General features: G+C 36.4%; 1 protein-coding gene across 4 annotated transcripts in view; it reads left to right on the top strand.

The window, feature by feature from the left end:
- The window catches only part of PDLIM5 (PDZ and LIM domain 5), a 219,030-nt gene extending 204,501 nt beyond the window's left edge, over positions 1–14,529 (top strand). For all 4 annotated transcript variants that reach the window (XM_028148233.2, XM_028148231.2, XM_028148229.2 and 1 more), the window contains 4 exons: positions 3,285–3,465; positions 6,360–6,480; positions 9,648–9,763; positions 11,376–14,529. In XM_028148233.2, coding sequence (XP_028004034.2) covers positions 3,285–3,465; positions 6,360–6,480; positions 9,648–9,763; positions 11,376–11,465 — 508 coding nt within the window. In that variant the 3' untranslated portion in view covers positions 11,466–14,529. The remainder of the gene's footprint in view (positions 1–3,284; positions 3,466–6,359; positions 6,481–9,647; positions 9,764–11,375) is intronic.
- The last annotated feature ends 589 nt before the right edge of the window (positions 14,530–15,118 follow it).

Genomic DNA, 15,118 nt, shown 5'->3' with positions numbered 1-15,118 from the left:
CTCTGATTTGCAGAACCCGTTTCTCTGCTGGACTTGAGTTGATCTCAACACATATTTTAGAAAATGGATTTTATTGTTCTTAACCAATTTTCTTAAATCTCTTTTTTTTCCCCCTAAGATGAATGTTGTTAACTGTTTGGTAACACTGATAGATGTGTTCCAGAAGTAAAACTTTATTCCAAGTACATACCAACCCTTTGCTTTAACAGTATTCGGAGTTTGAGGTTGGTTGACTTCTTTTACAAACTGAGAAGCCTAAGGATACTGGTCTCATGGGGCCATCCAGGCTTGTGTATGAACTGAAGATGTACTCATCCTATCTAATAAAAGGGTAATATGCAAATTAACTGTCACTCCGTCACAAAGATGGCGGCACCCAGAGCCACAAGATGGCGGCACCCAGTCCTCTCAGCCCCACCAGCTCCCCCAGTCCGGGGGGTGGGGGGATGGCTACTGTGAGCAGCCTGGCGGAATGCTTGCTTCGTTGCCGCAGCGACGAGGCAAGCGTTCCACCCCGGCCGTGGATGGCCTCTGGGCAACGGGCACGGAATGGCCGGGGTGCTGGGGGGACGCTTGCATCGTTGCCCCGGCGACGAGGCAAGTGCTCCACGCCCAGCCATGGATGGGCCTCTGGGTCATGGAGAGCCTCTAGGCAGTGGGCACGGAGCGGCCAGGCCCCCCCCCCCCCCCCACCCCACAGAGAGCTACTGGCACACGGATTCATGTGCAGGGCTACTAGTGTGTGTGTGTGTATGTGTATGTGTATATATATATATCACTCTGGTAAATTGTTTTGAACTACTTTAATGTCCAAACAATCAATACTAATAAAAAGGGAATATGCTAATTAGACCAGATATCTTCTGGACAAAGCCACAGTGGCTGTGAGGGCCGAGGAGGGCCGGCAGCCACGGAGGCTGTGAGGGCCGGCAGTGGCAGCAGAAGTGGGGTGATGGAGGCGGCACCTTCCCCTGATCAGCCCAGTGACCTCCTGCAGAGGAGTGGGCCTAAGCCATCAGTAGGACATCCCCTGAGGGCTCCCAGACTGTGAGAATGGGCAGGCCGGGCTGAGGGAACTTCCCCTCCCAGTGCACGAATTTTCTTGCACTGGGCCTCTAGTGGTAGCATAAAACCCTAAAGTTCTACCATATCTTACATTACAGTCACAATAAATTTAGCCTGGCATATATAACCAGATACCCACCTGGTGGAAAAGCTTAAGCTTCTTAAAAACTCTGTCTAACTTTGAACACTATGACTTCTTGGTTTGTCTTTGAAGGAAAACTACTTGCCAAATATATACTGAAAAAATGAAAGAAGGAAGTTGTTGAGCAGGACTGTTACTTATAAACCAGTTCAAAATTGAGAGGCAACCTACCAAAAGTAACATAATTGGTTACATAGTAGGTGATCTGTGGCCCTTCTTCCCCCACCCCACCCCCACCCCAGGAATTAGTTAACAAAGGCATTCCTTGTTAGTGTTAACAAAACTATAGTACCCTAACGTTTTTTAAAAAATAATAAAGGACTAGTCTCAAGTGCTAAGAGAACTGCATGCACTAGCTTATACAAAATTGCACATTAATAAGAAAAAGGTGAGGGGATTAAGAAGTACAAATTGGTAGTTACAATATAGTCAAAGGGATGTAAAGTACAGCCTAGGGAATATAGTCAATAATAATATTTTAATAATTATGTATGGTGCCAGGTGCATACTGGAAATATTCGGAGGGGGGGACACTTTGTAAAGTATCTGATTGTCCTAATCACTATGTTGTGTACCTGAAACTAATACAAAATAATATTGAATGTAAACTGTAATTGAAAAATAAAAATTTAAGTTCTTTTTTAAAAAAGATACAAGGCAACAAAAAGTGGGATGAGAAAATAGCCTCTTATATCCCACAGAACACATTTTAGTCATTATCAAGAGCCCTTCTACTTTCTTGACTCTTGCAGAATTAAGTGCTGGTTCTTAGTAAACATCAATGTATTCGCAAAGAATTCCTAATGGGAGATAGTTACTGTATATCAGGGTTTATATTATTGCCTAAATAACATAAGGCTAAAACTAAAAAAAATAAAAAAAATAAAAATGATGTGACTTTATGATGCTTATTACTGTGACTTTCCTATTAATCTGCCTAGAAGTCAGGTATTTGATCTTAATAACAACTACCCTATGGTGGCTCAGTGACAGTAACCGACGATGAGGATATCAAAAGCAGAGTATCAGTTCACTAGAGCACTATACTAGGAATCAGGAAATTCAGCTTCTGGCCTTCACTCAATCAGTGATTTTACGGAATTTGTCATATATTTTGAACATTCTGTATCTCAGCTTCTCCATCTGTTAAACTGAGTTTTTAATAACTGCCCTGGACTATCTCACATGGATGTTGTGCGGACAAATTAGATAAATGTAAAAGTGCCTTGGAGGTAAAGCTGCTCTATGAATAAAAATTAGTGTGATGCAGCTACTGAAAAGAATGTTGCAGAGGCTGAAATGGTTAATCTCTACAGGCTTCGTGACTAGATAAGGCTTCATAATGGATTCCTGTCAAGCAAATGGAATCCATCCTAACAGTTCATGACTGTATGGCATTTTGTAGGGGAAAAATCTCTTTACAAACATTTGTTACCTTGATATACATGTGCATTGAAAATAAGTCATGTTTCAATTAAATAAAACCTTTCCAAGTAGCTTCAAACAATCTCCGATACAAGTTTACAATTTCTGCAGTCATTTTGGAGGGTGAGGATTTGATGGGTTTAATAAAGTTGAGAAATAATATGAAACTATGTGTGGGGAAGAGAAATTGACTGGGATGTCTTATCGGGCAGTACTATTTTTAAGACCCTAACATTACCAAATTGAGAATTTTATTTTGTTTATTTTATAGAAATGCCAAACTCTCATCTCTGCCTAAACAACATTTTTTTCTAGTTATTTTATTTTCTATCACAGTTAACATCTTCATTCTTAATCATAATCATGACACAGACAGACTCACTCATTATAACTCAAAACACATAACTACCAAATCGCTTGAAGATAGAATAAAGGGGCGGGAGTATGGCCCTTCAGTGTTCTTACCCCTCCCCTCTTTTCACATAAATGCACAGAGTTCCTGTGTAACTTCACAGCACCCATGCGTTGAGTCCTTGAGAAGGAGAAGTGAGCAGATCTTTCATTGTTTAGACATTGTACAAAAGAGGTCCGATCCAGGCAAACCTGAGAAGCTTTGATTCCTGAGCCAACTTGATCTCTGTACTTCTGACAGGGGACCGTTCCTCGTGGCCCTGGGGAAATCCTGGCACCCAGAAGAATTTAACTGTGCTCACTGCAAAAATACAATGGCCTACATCGGATTTGTGGAGGAAAAGGGAGCCCTGTATTGTGAGCTGTGCTATGAGAAATTCTTTGCTCCGGAATGTGGCCGATGCCAAAGGAAGATCCTTGGAGTAAGTATTGGAAATCTTTTCATTCTGAGTGAGTTTTAAAATAGAATAATTTTTGTCATGAACCCCTTCTATCATTGTGACATTTTTTTTCCTTCTTGCTGGATACCTTCTCTATTTCATCACTATTTATTACTGTAAAGCAACACTAAACAAACCTCTGTAGATAGGACTTACGGGTGGTAAGTTGTCTTTGGTTTTGTCTTACTGAGTGTTGGCTTGTCTGGTGAAAGTCTAGCCACTGTGAGGAAAAGTAATTTACTGTGGGTGTGCTACCTCAACAGGACCCTGTTTGCTCAGGAATGAAGAGGTCGTACAGGACCACACACATATCAGAGTTCTCAGAACTGACACCTTCACTGTTTTAAATTAAATTCCATAGCTTTTATAAGAGCAGCATTTCCCTATTTGTCAGGGTTCAAGCACAGGGCACAGATCTCGTGAAGTATATAAAACAGGCTTATAAATGATATATTTTTCTTGAATGCATATAATGTTTAAAAATATAACTCAGTTTTATGAGAGTATAGAAAAATAATAAAACCACACCTTTTTAATTTTTTTGAAAAAAAAAAAGGAGTAATTTAGGTGTCAGGTACATAATGAATAATAATGAATGAATGAATTTCCTACCCTGGAATACCCAGTTTGCAATTACAAAGTAAGAGTCAGGCATTTCCTATGGGCGACCAGGAGTTGGAATTTTACTTTAGAAGCAGCCAAGTTGCCTGGTCTCATACGAAACTCATGCCAGTAACACAAAATTTGGAAATGGCATTGCTGAATTCTGCTATTCTCAGTATGAAAATATAATAATGAAACTCTAAATTAATATCAGGAGAAAAGTGAGCATAAATTATAGAGTAGTCTTAGTGTTAGAATATATCTTTAAGTATGCCTAAAACTTTGAGGACACTTAGAAATCAATAATATACCACATGAAATATTTCTATATTATTAATTTATACAATATTTTTGGAACAAAAGGATAGAATGATTCAGGCTGCACCTTCCCAAATGAAAATTAATACATTAATACTGTTTTAGTATATAAACCTAAGGATTCTAGAATAATTAATAAAACAAAGTCAAGTAACAGTCTTAGAACCAAATGATGCTCTAGGAAATGGAAGCCTTACACTCATTGCTTCAGAGGTGGGCCAGCCCTTCACTAAAGGACAGAGCCTCTGGATTGCGTTTTATTTGTTCGAATGTCACCGAAACCAAAGTTCGACTGCCTGCCACTCGAAAGCCAAACTCGCAAGACAAATGCTGGTAAAAAGGAAAGAAGCTTATTCAAGTGCCAGTCACCTGAGAAGACAGGGGGACTCATGTTGCAAATCCCATTTCCCCACCTCAGTGAAAGCAGAGGTTTTCATAAGGAGGGAGAGGGAAAGCAGAACAAAGAAATCAAGGGGGTTGGGTTGAAAAGTTCTCTACGTGCAGACCAGCACAGTCCATTCCAATAAGGATCTTGAACTGGTCCGGTGATGGTCTGGTGTCATCCAGTTCTGCGTTATCCTGGTTGTATGGTTGAAGGTCAGCAAATCTCCCGGAACTGGGATGACCAAAGGTCCGAGTCTGTATCTTCTGAAGTTAGTTCCTAGGATTCTTATACAAACATGCTGTTTATCTATAAGCTACATATTAATCAGAGTCAGCATTGACAGAAACAATGTCAAAAGAATGGTGGGGTGGGTTATAATCCCCACTGTTACATGAATACCTACTAAAGAAGGAATAGTAACCTGTCTCAAGTATATAAAGGGACGGATATACTTGAAGCCTTGGGAAATGATTTGGTTGATTGCACATTTGTAGTACATGTTCATGGTAATCTTTTGGGATCTAAATAACTGTCATTTCTTTCCATTGTTCTTCAATAGTGAACTCTGGCATTTTCTATGGCTAATGTATTCTATATCGTTTTCTTTTATTTTCATAATATTTTTATTAAAAGAGAAAACATTTCTCCTTATAACAATTAGAAAATACAAAAAAATGTAAAGAATGAAATTAAAATGACCTATATATTTACCAATCCCAGGTAATTCCTGTTAACCTTAGGATGGATTTTCTTCCAGTTTGCTCCTTATAAATAAATCACTTACAAAATAATAACCATACTTTATGTATAGCATCTTCTTTTTGTGATAAATAATATGGAAAGAGTAAATTCCCATGTTATTAACTATTCTTCAAAAATGATTTTTTAATGGCTTCATCTCTTTCTCTCAATCCAAAGAAATGATTCCTTGCAAAACCAACTGCCCAAGACTTTTACTAATTAAAATATTTGATACTTGGTATATTTAATCATAGGGCCATTGTTGGCTAGAATCCATGCTTTATGGTTCAAATTTTAGATACTCTTGAGTATGCTTAGTACAGTCACAGCTGATTCCCAAAACACTAAACACGTGTTAAACTGATTGGATCACACTGATTAGGTTATTGTTTTCGTAATGCACCAAAGTATAGGTTTGTTTTAGTTTTTAAATGTTTGCCCTTCATCCATGAGATTTTCAAGATAATCTTATGGAACCTTTATAAGTTAATGTTTCCTGACACCCTTTGAGAGAAAGCAGAATGTATTATAGCAAGCGCTTATGAAATGCTTCCTTTATTCACCACTTGTATAATGTTTAACACACTAATCATTCTTTAAATAAGTTTATTGGTAGTATTTGTGAAAAATGCACAAAAAGTGCATTAGTTGAGATGATTTTCAAGTCTGTCCTTACATATCCCCTGTTACTTAGGAGGAAAGCTCAAGACAAAGACAACATATAGCTGTCTACTTTGGGTCAGTTTAGAATGGCTATTGGTTTAGCTAGTAGAATAAGTATTTGTATATTGTCATCTTTTTTTCACATCCAATTATTTTTCTATAACAGGAAGTCATCAATGCTTTGAAACAAACTTGGCATGTTTCCTGTTTTGTGTGTGTGGCCTGTGAAAAGCCCATTCGTAACAATGTTTTCCACTTGGAGGATGGCGAGCCTTACTGTGAGACCGGTAAGCTTCTGAAGCCGGTAGTTTCTTAAGTTTTGAATGAAGGTAAAACATCAACCCTTATATTTCTATAAAGTTGAAAGGAAATATTAGGCAAAACAATTTTCCTAAATTATTTTAGGAACATTTAATGTTACCCTAAATATATAGCAAAAATCTAGGCAAAATAATTTTCCTAATTATTTTAGAAACATTTAAGGTTACCCTAAACATATAGCAAAAATCTATATATAATTTTGTCCGACTCTGTCAAAATAGATATTCCCAACCTAAGAGATGTGAGCATGTAAGCATTACTTAGGAGAAAAATATTTTGCTTGAATCTTCAATAATTTATGTTTATAAATTCTAACAAATTATGTAGCTTACAGCCACATCTTCAACTTCAGTAAGTAAATTTTGATTGGTTATAAACATGACAGATGTTCAACTTTTGTATATGATAATGATTTTCTCTTTAAGACAATTACCTTGACAATAAATTGGAAGTCCTGTGTTACTTTTACTGAATAGGAGGGTAATCCTGGCTTGGATTACTCCCTTGGTAAAGTTATTTTTAATAAACTAGGCTCTAAGGACCAATCTACTAACTCTGGACACTTCCTTTTCCTTCCCAAAGGCTGTAAGTGGACTTTCATAATGCTTATTTATTAATATTACCCTTACCTAGATATTACTACTACATACACATTTTTTCCAAAAATAAAATATCATCATGCCTTCACTCACTATACTGCATTCCCACTATGGAGTTTTATTGTTGTTCTACCTTGAATATCAAAGTGTGGTGCTGGAAGAAGGAACTGTTCCACAGAGTCAAGTTAAAGGAGCAGTCAGCTTCTAATTTGAGGCTGGTCAATACCACTCCATTTTTGCTCGCTCAGTGTCCTCTTGTTTTCACCTTTCTCTTAGTTCCCTAGTTAGGACCAATCTTGATCTATGTCAGGCCAGAAGCCCTGTGGAAATTCCAGTGAACTACCTACCCCATGAGCTTTTGGGGGACAGGTTGGCTATAAGCTGTCTGCCCTGATTCAACCAGAATATTTCACATTTTGTAATGCACTTAATTCTTCTGAAGAAAGAGCTGTTTGTTTTAAAAGCTTTGCAAGACATTTTGGCTGTCAGGTAATTCCTATCTAGTCAAAACATATATAAAACTAGCCTTAATATAATATTTAATATAGCCTAAGAAGTCATATTTTTAAAACCCTGAAATTGCTTGCAGGAAGGGAAAAACATTATTGAAGTCTTATTTAAATGTCACTTCTAATCACCTTGGTCTATTTTTGTTCTTTTTCTTTAACCTCCCAGACCTGTTCTTAACCCAGTCCACTATTCCAACACCTAGGAGCCATCTGGGATTCTGCTTTTCCCCGTCTTCTCCCTATGTCCAATTTAATTAATAAGTTCTAACTTATACCCCCAATCTGTATACTGAATTCATTCCTTTCTCTTCCTTTTATCCATAACATTAAATCCAACGCATTCTCACCCTTTGCCTGGGCATTGTAATTGCCAACTAAATGGTATATCTTCTGTTCCCCAGTCCTCAAATAGCAGTTATGGGAACATTTGTTTAAATGTGAATCCGATAGTGCTTAATACCTTCATGGCTTCCATTAGAGTAAAAACTAGATTCCTTCCCAGGGCCGGCTTTGCCAACCTCACTCCTGCCACCTTCCTTCCAGTCACTGGCCTCTAGCCTCCAGCCATACCTGCCCCTGTGTTGCTTCTGAGCATGTGAAGGTCCTTCCCACCTCAGAGCTTTTGTGTTGCTCTTTCTTCTGACTGGATGTTTTTCCCAGCTTTTCCGTGGTGGTCCCTCTTTCCCTTTTCAAGTTTCAACATAACCATTACCTCCTCAGGGAGCCTTCTTTAACCCACCTATAATGTTATATTATATAACAGTTATTTTACATCCCTCAGTTATTTTATATCACATCACCGTTTTCTTTCCTTCATGGTACTTTTTAGAATCTGAAATTATTTGTTATTTATTTTAAAAATACAATAAATTAGGACAGTCTGCTCCCAAGGAGAATATAAGCCTCATGAGGAGCGCAATCACATCTGTCTTCTTCACCACCATACCTCCAACCAGAGCCTAGAAACAGTGCCTGGCACACAGTAGAACTCTGTGGCTGTGTTGAACAAAGAGTGCTAAGGAATATTAAAGATTGCTAAGAAAGGTGAATCAAGTTGCACAAGATAGCCTACATCCTCTTCCAACCCAGATTGGATTAAAAACATCAAAGACCAAAAAGTGAACCAGGAATAAACACACATACAAAAGAAAATTAAAATGCCAATAAATCTAATCCTGTATAATAAAAGCCTAATATGCAAGTTGTCCCCTTGACTGGGAGTTGAACCAGGGGGTGGGGCTGGCCGGCCAACCGCAGGAAGGGAGGCCCCGGGGGACAGCAGGCAGGCGTGGGAAGGGAGGTCCCAGCCAGCAGCCAGCAGCCGGCAGCCGCTAGGGACCCCACCTGTGCACAAATTCCGTGCACTGAGCCTCTAGTTTACTAATAATGAAGAAACATCTTGTCAAAACTGCTTTCTTCAGGAGGAAGTCCTATTAATATTTTATAACTACAACCTTTGTCAAGTAAATGGTGTTCTCTAGCTAATGATTTTAAGCATGAAGTCATAAAATTGAAAGGAAAATATAGCAACAAAAAAAAAACTTAGTGGCTAATATTGTAATGTAGTCCAGCTAGAAACTCAGTTGTGGCGTTCATTCATGGAAGTCTTCTGTGACTTTTCTTCCTTACCAAATCTGATATACTACAAAGTTTGCTAATGCCAGGTATTTCTTCTTGATTTAAATTCATTAGTCTTATTATTGCTAGTTATTAGAAGTTCTGTTGTATTATATTGAGGTAGTCATGTCTATTGATAACTTATGTGTTCTTTTTTATACATATTTGGGCATTGAAATAGTTGGAGAGAAATGAAAGATATTACATAGAAAAATAGAATAAAGGATGTTAACTTGTATAAGTAATGTTTACCAAGTGTATCTCAAGCCAAATATGCCATCTGACAGTTTTCTGGCTACTAGTGACTTTATCTTCATCATCTCATTCAATTCAGATTTTGTTGCTGCTTTCTAGGAACTGTCATTCTACAGCGGTCATGTTAAATTATGTCTCCTCCTTCCCACACAGATTATTATGCCCTCTTTGGTACTATCTGCCATGGCTGTGAATTTCCCATAGAAGCCGGCGACATGTTCCTGGAAGCCCTGGGCTTTACCTGGCATGACACTTGCTTTGTGTGCTCAGTAAGTGAATTCGTCCCCCAAACAAAGGAGCACAGTATGGCCAATTCAAGCATAAACACTAACTGGAAATAACAGTGATTGTATCTTCCAATCCTTCAAACCTAAAAATATTTTTACAGTGATTTTGAAAGTTGTTTATTAAAAATTTTTGGCACTTTTAAAAATTATTTGGCATAGAATAAGATGCTTACCCATTAGAGAAAATTCTATTTTTAATACATTTTTGTTTATAAGGAGAAGCTATATATTTTTAAAAACAGTTAAAAGTCCTTTACTTAAAAAAAACAACAACCACCTCTTAATGGAATGTTTTTAGTAATTTTTGGAAGCACAGGTACTTCTTAAAATAGAAATAAATAATTATAAAAAATATATTGAATTAACATTGGAAGTAAAGTATAGGGTGATTTTTTTCATTAGCAATAGTCCATGAATATTTTTTGAGACTATAATAAACATACAGTAATATGTTTACCTAATGCATTTGACATTTTAATGTTTTTTATTTTATTTTTTTATGAGCATAGATTCAGAGATTAACATAAACGTAAGATATATTTTTGAAATTTAGCAAGTAAATATCAATAAAGATACTTTGTTCAGATGTTTGATTTTTGAAAATTAGTTTTAATATATCTAAATAGCTTTTATTACCTATTGGGTGAAGGGAGAAAAGTCATGTTAATTGAAGTCAAATGATTATTCCAAATGTTACCATTCAACTCTCTAGTTTACCTCATTTGTCTCTTAGATGTTATAAAATTTATTTAAAGAACAACTTTTAGCCCGGCAGGTGGTTGAGCATCAACCCATGAACCAGGAAGTCATGCTCGTCCTGGTCAGGGCACATGCCCGGGTTATGGGCTTGGTCACCAGTAGGGGACGGGCAGGAGGTAGCAAATCAATGATTCTCTCCCACTCTCTCTCTCTCTCTGAAATCATTAAAAACCTATTTTTAAACAATTAATGAAAACTTTTAGCAGATTTGTCTTCATGAGCATTATAATTAACAAAGGCATTAGGAAAGACAAGAAGATATACGTGGATAGCTAACTGACTGCATAATCATCCAGCAGTGAGATGGTTGACCAGGGTTTTCACTATAAAAAACAAAGGGATGTATTAAAAAGAACTCTCAAATATTCTATGCCTGTGTTTTGGGGGGCTTGGGAATGTTTGGTAAAGCAATTGTGTTTTCTGTTTGAATGCTTTGGTTCTCTACAACAGGAGGGAGATTAAAAGCATTGATTAGAATTTGGGAAGAGGAATTATATTTAGTGTGACCTCTTTAGGTGTTAGTTTTTCTTTAGGGCCAATTGCTTCACCCCCAATAAAGAGAAATAATGATAAATAATTTAAATAAATTAGAATGCATTCCAGAAAAAGTCATTCTTCATTGTTCTTGAAAGATTACATGAAATATAGTCATTGTGATTGTCAGGATGTCTAACAACCAACTAAAGTGCTTTTATTAACTATTGGGTGAAAAATCATTTTCTCCTTCATGCACACTTGATAAACTAATGATATTCTCTTATATAAAAATCATTTTCTCCTTCATGCACACTTGATAAACTAATGATATTCTCTTATATAATGCTTTCCCCCCCAGGTATGTTGTGAAAGTTTGGAAGGTCAGACCTTTTTCTCCAAGAAGGACAAGCCACTTTGCAAGAAACATGCTCATTCTGTGAATTTTTGAAAGTCGACAGTTCAGGAGAAGAGAAAGAAATTTGAAGAGAAAGAGAAGAATTAAAATTACCAATTAATTTTTAGGTTTAATATTTATATGGATTTTTGAAAAATAATAGTAACTCTGAAGGGATAAATTCTAGCTTTAAAAACCAAATCTATGAGGAAATATTTGGCTTCGTAATGTAGAGACAGTTTGACATTTGTTATTACTTTTTCCTTGTATTTTCTGCCCATAAAGTAACTTTTATAAAAACCAATTTCCTGGTTGACTATTAAATTCATCTTAGAATAAATTAGCGAAGAATTGAATTTTAGAATAAAAACTACAACTTCTATGCTGAAATAATTATGCTCTTCTTCTTAGGTAGTTAAAAGTAAATCTGTAAAAGGCAATGAAAATGCCTTATACTTTATCAATAAGCAAAACATTGTGTTTTTTAAAAATTAGTGTTCATCTTTCAAACAATAAATAGGAGTTTAAACAGAGTTTTATCAGTAGTAGTAGGTGTCCCTTTTTTAAAACTATATGCATTTTTAAATTTTACAGTTGATCACTCCAGTAGGAAAGGTCAATGAGATTTTGATCAAAATGTGTAATGCCAATGAGATGCCACCATACAACTTGTAAGTCTCAAATTTTTGCCTTTTTAAAAATATGACCATTTTTATTCATTGTTTTATTACTTATAGTAGTCAAACTCTTTTTTTCTCTCTTCCTTCATGCTCTGGTAAGGAGCTAATTGAGTAACTTGGGACTGTGAGAGTTTTCTCTCTTAAAGAGAATGAATAGAAAGAAAGTGGTTGGGAATTATGGTATATTCCCCTCTCAAAATTACCCCTTTTTTGACAATGAATTAGTTTCAGAGTTGTACTACTGACTGATGAAGGTTTGAGACTGCAGAATATTTTTTTTTCTCGAATTCTCTATTAGAAAAATAAAAGATTGGTTTGAGCATGTGATAAAATTTAGATTGTTTTTTATTTTATTTTGATAGTTCTCTTTCAGTAATAAATGAACCACTTCCAGATGTGATCACGAAGTTTGAAAACTTTTATGCACAGAGGTTTGGTTGTTAATTATTCAGGCTGGCCCATTATTTGTTTTCTTCATTTGGAGGGAAAATATATGTAGCTACCACATGAAGACAGAGGACTGTGGAAAAAATAAGAAAAGAAATTACAGCGTTTGGTAGTTTTTCTCTTTGTTCCCAGAATGGATGAAAGCTCATGATTCCACTAAGTTATAATTTAAATTTGTTTGGAGCAAGGTGCTTTTAAATTTGAGATGGAGCCCCAAGTCCTTCCTCTCCTATCACTTACTAATGACTTCACTTCCATTGTGTACGTGTTTGTTGTAGAGGGGAGTTTTAGGCTACGATAATTGTTGAACTTCCCTAAGAACTTTTTAAGGCATCTGTCCTGAAAGCTGTTAATTTATGGTCTAGCAGATTTAAATTATATGCAGATAATTATTAACTGGGGATAGAAGAATGAGAAGAGTGACACAAAATGACAAACGGAATGCCTCACCAGTAGCAACTCCAAACCATCTCCTCACCCTGCATCTTGTAGGGAAGCGGGATGTGTTTGTGTGTGTGTGTGTGTTTTAAGTGCTGGAACTGAATTGTGTATTATTTCTTGTTGCTGCTGAAACCACCTATAGAAGACATACTGACTAATATGCGTTGTCATATCTTAATGTCAGTCTTTTTCTTTACACAATATAAAGAAGTTGGTGGTTTTGTTGTGGTGTGGTAGAAGTTTCTTTTTGTTATTTAGTTTTGCCTTTATAGCTTATATGCCAAGATAGTATTTGATAAGTCAATGGCATTTGGATATCTCCTTCAAAAATTTTTATTTGACCTGGATTGCTTATAAAATTATCTTACATTAATATATCATTTTATTAGACTTTTCTTTCTGCATGTTATTCATAGAACATAATGTTGCATTTCTCTAAATTTTATTCCTAAGAGTGTGTAACATTACTTCCTAATTTATCATCATCATTGTGCTTTATCCTTCTCTACTGTCGGTTCCTAAAACAGTTAATTCTATGAAATAAATATTGATTATAACCCAGAAGGATCTCCGTTTACCAGTGGGGAATGCCATATTTAACACCCCAGCGTTAATCTCTTAAAAACTCAGGCAGAGCACTTTCTTATTCTGGTGAGCTCCCTGAATATTTATTTTTCTGATTATAAATGTTCCCTGTCAGTAGCATTTTTAAATTATTACCTCTTTATTGTAGAGCATTTACTTTTAATCTCTCTAGATGTATATTTTGGAAAGCTGTACCTGGTACAATACAGATTAAAATCATAGTACCCGACTTTAAAACCCCCCTATTAGGACCTCCCAGTTTGAATAACAAGGACAGAACGTGGCCCCTGAGGGAGCAGCCTAACAAGAATCCCCTGTGCTGTGCTGTGCTGTGCTTGTGCTTGTGCTTACAGTAGCCTGCATACTTCCTGTTCATTCAGTTACATTTAGAGTCTAAAGCTAAAACCTAATCATTTGATTAGGATTAAGACAAACAGAAATAAGAGTCTAAATCTTCAAAATATCAGTCCAGCATTATGTGTAAAAATTATCTACAACAAAAATGTCTTTGTAGTACCATTTTCAAGGGGCACTCTATTCGGGTCACTTCTATGGAGAATCCTGTCTTCCTGTCCCTGATCAAGCGTGAACCTGCTAGCGGCACGTTAACCTGTCGGTGATGTTTGCAGACTCGTGGTCCCCGTTGAAGGAGAGGCTGCAGGCAGGGAGCGGGACACATGCTGCGTAATGACACACACATCCAGCGTGGCTTCCGTTTGTCACTCTTCATCCCCCAGGTGTTTTAAGGTTTTGGGTTTGGGTTCTCAGTGTATCATTTGCCTTATCTATTAATCTCTATTTTCTGTTTCTTTACATTTTTAAGTTTATATATATATATATATGTCTGTGCTGTTTTGCTTTTGGATGTATTTTCTAATTAAAAATCACATGAGAAATTAAATACCTTAATGAGCACATAACAAATAAATGGCTGCAATAATGTAGACTAGCTCTCCTGGTCTTTCTTTTGGGGTGGCAAGTAGTTTCTATTAAGTTATCGTGGGGAAAAATCATGTTCAAAGGACAGGAAGAGATGTAATAATTCTCAGGAGAATCCCCTTATGAAATTTGCTTATCAAATTTCCTATAAACAAAACATTTGAAAATAGTGTCACATTTATTTTACTTTAACCCTTTTTTTTAAAAAAAATGTATTTTTATTGATTTCAGAGAGGAAAGGAGAGGGAGAGAGAAAGGGAAACATCAATGATGAGAATCATTGATCAGCTGCCCCCTACTGGGGATCAAGCCTGAAACCCAGGCATGTGCTCTGATCGGGATCGAACTGTGAGCTTCTGGTTCATAGGTCGATGCTCAACCACTGAGCAACACTGGCCGGACATTTTAACCTTTTTTACACTGCATGTAACGCACATACACAAATATTTGTGAATTTATTGATAAATAAGCTTTTGGTCCTTTAAAAATATTTATTACTGAAATTTATTGGAGCAGCATGTCCTATCAAGCATTCTATTGTGTCATATATCATATTCAAACAACAGAAGTCTACATTTTCACATTTTTCATTGACTAGGGTCCTTTCCTTCATGC

This window comes from Eptesicus fuscus, chromosome 2 (assembly GCF_027574615.1).
Source record: "Eptesicus fuscus isolate TK198812 chromosome 2, DD_ASM_mEF_20220401, whole genome shotgun sequence".
Lineage (NCBI taxonomy): Eukaryota > Metazoa > Chordata > Mammalia > Chiroptera > Vespertilionidae > Eptesicus > Eptesicus fuscus.
Note: the sequence above shows the minus strand (reverse complement) of the source record. Positions and strands in the feature narration are given on the sequence as shown.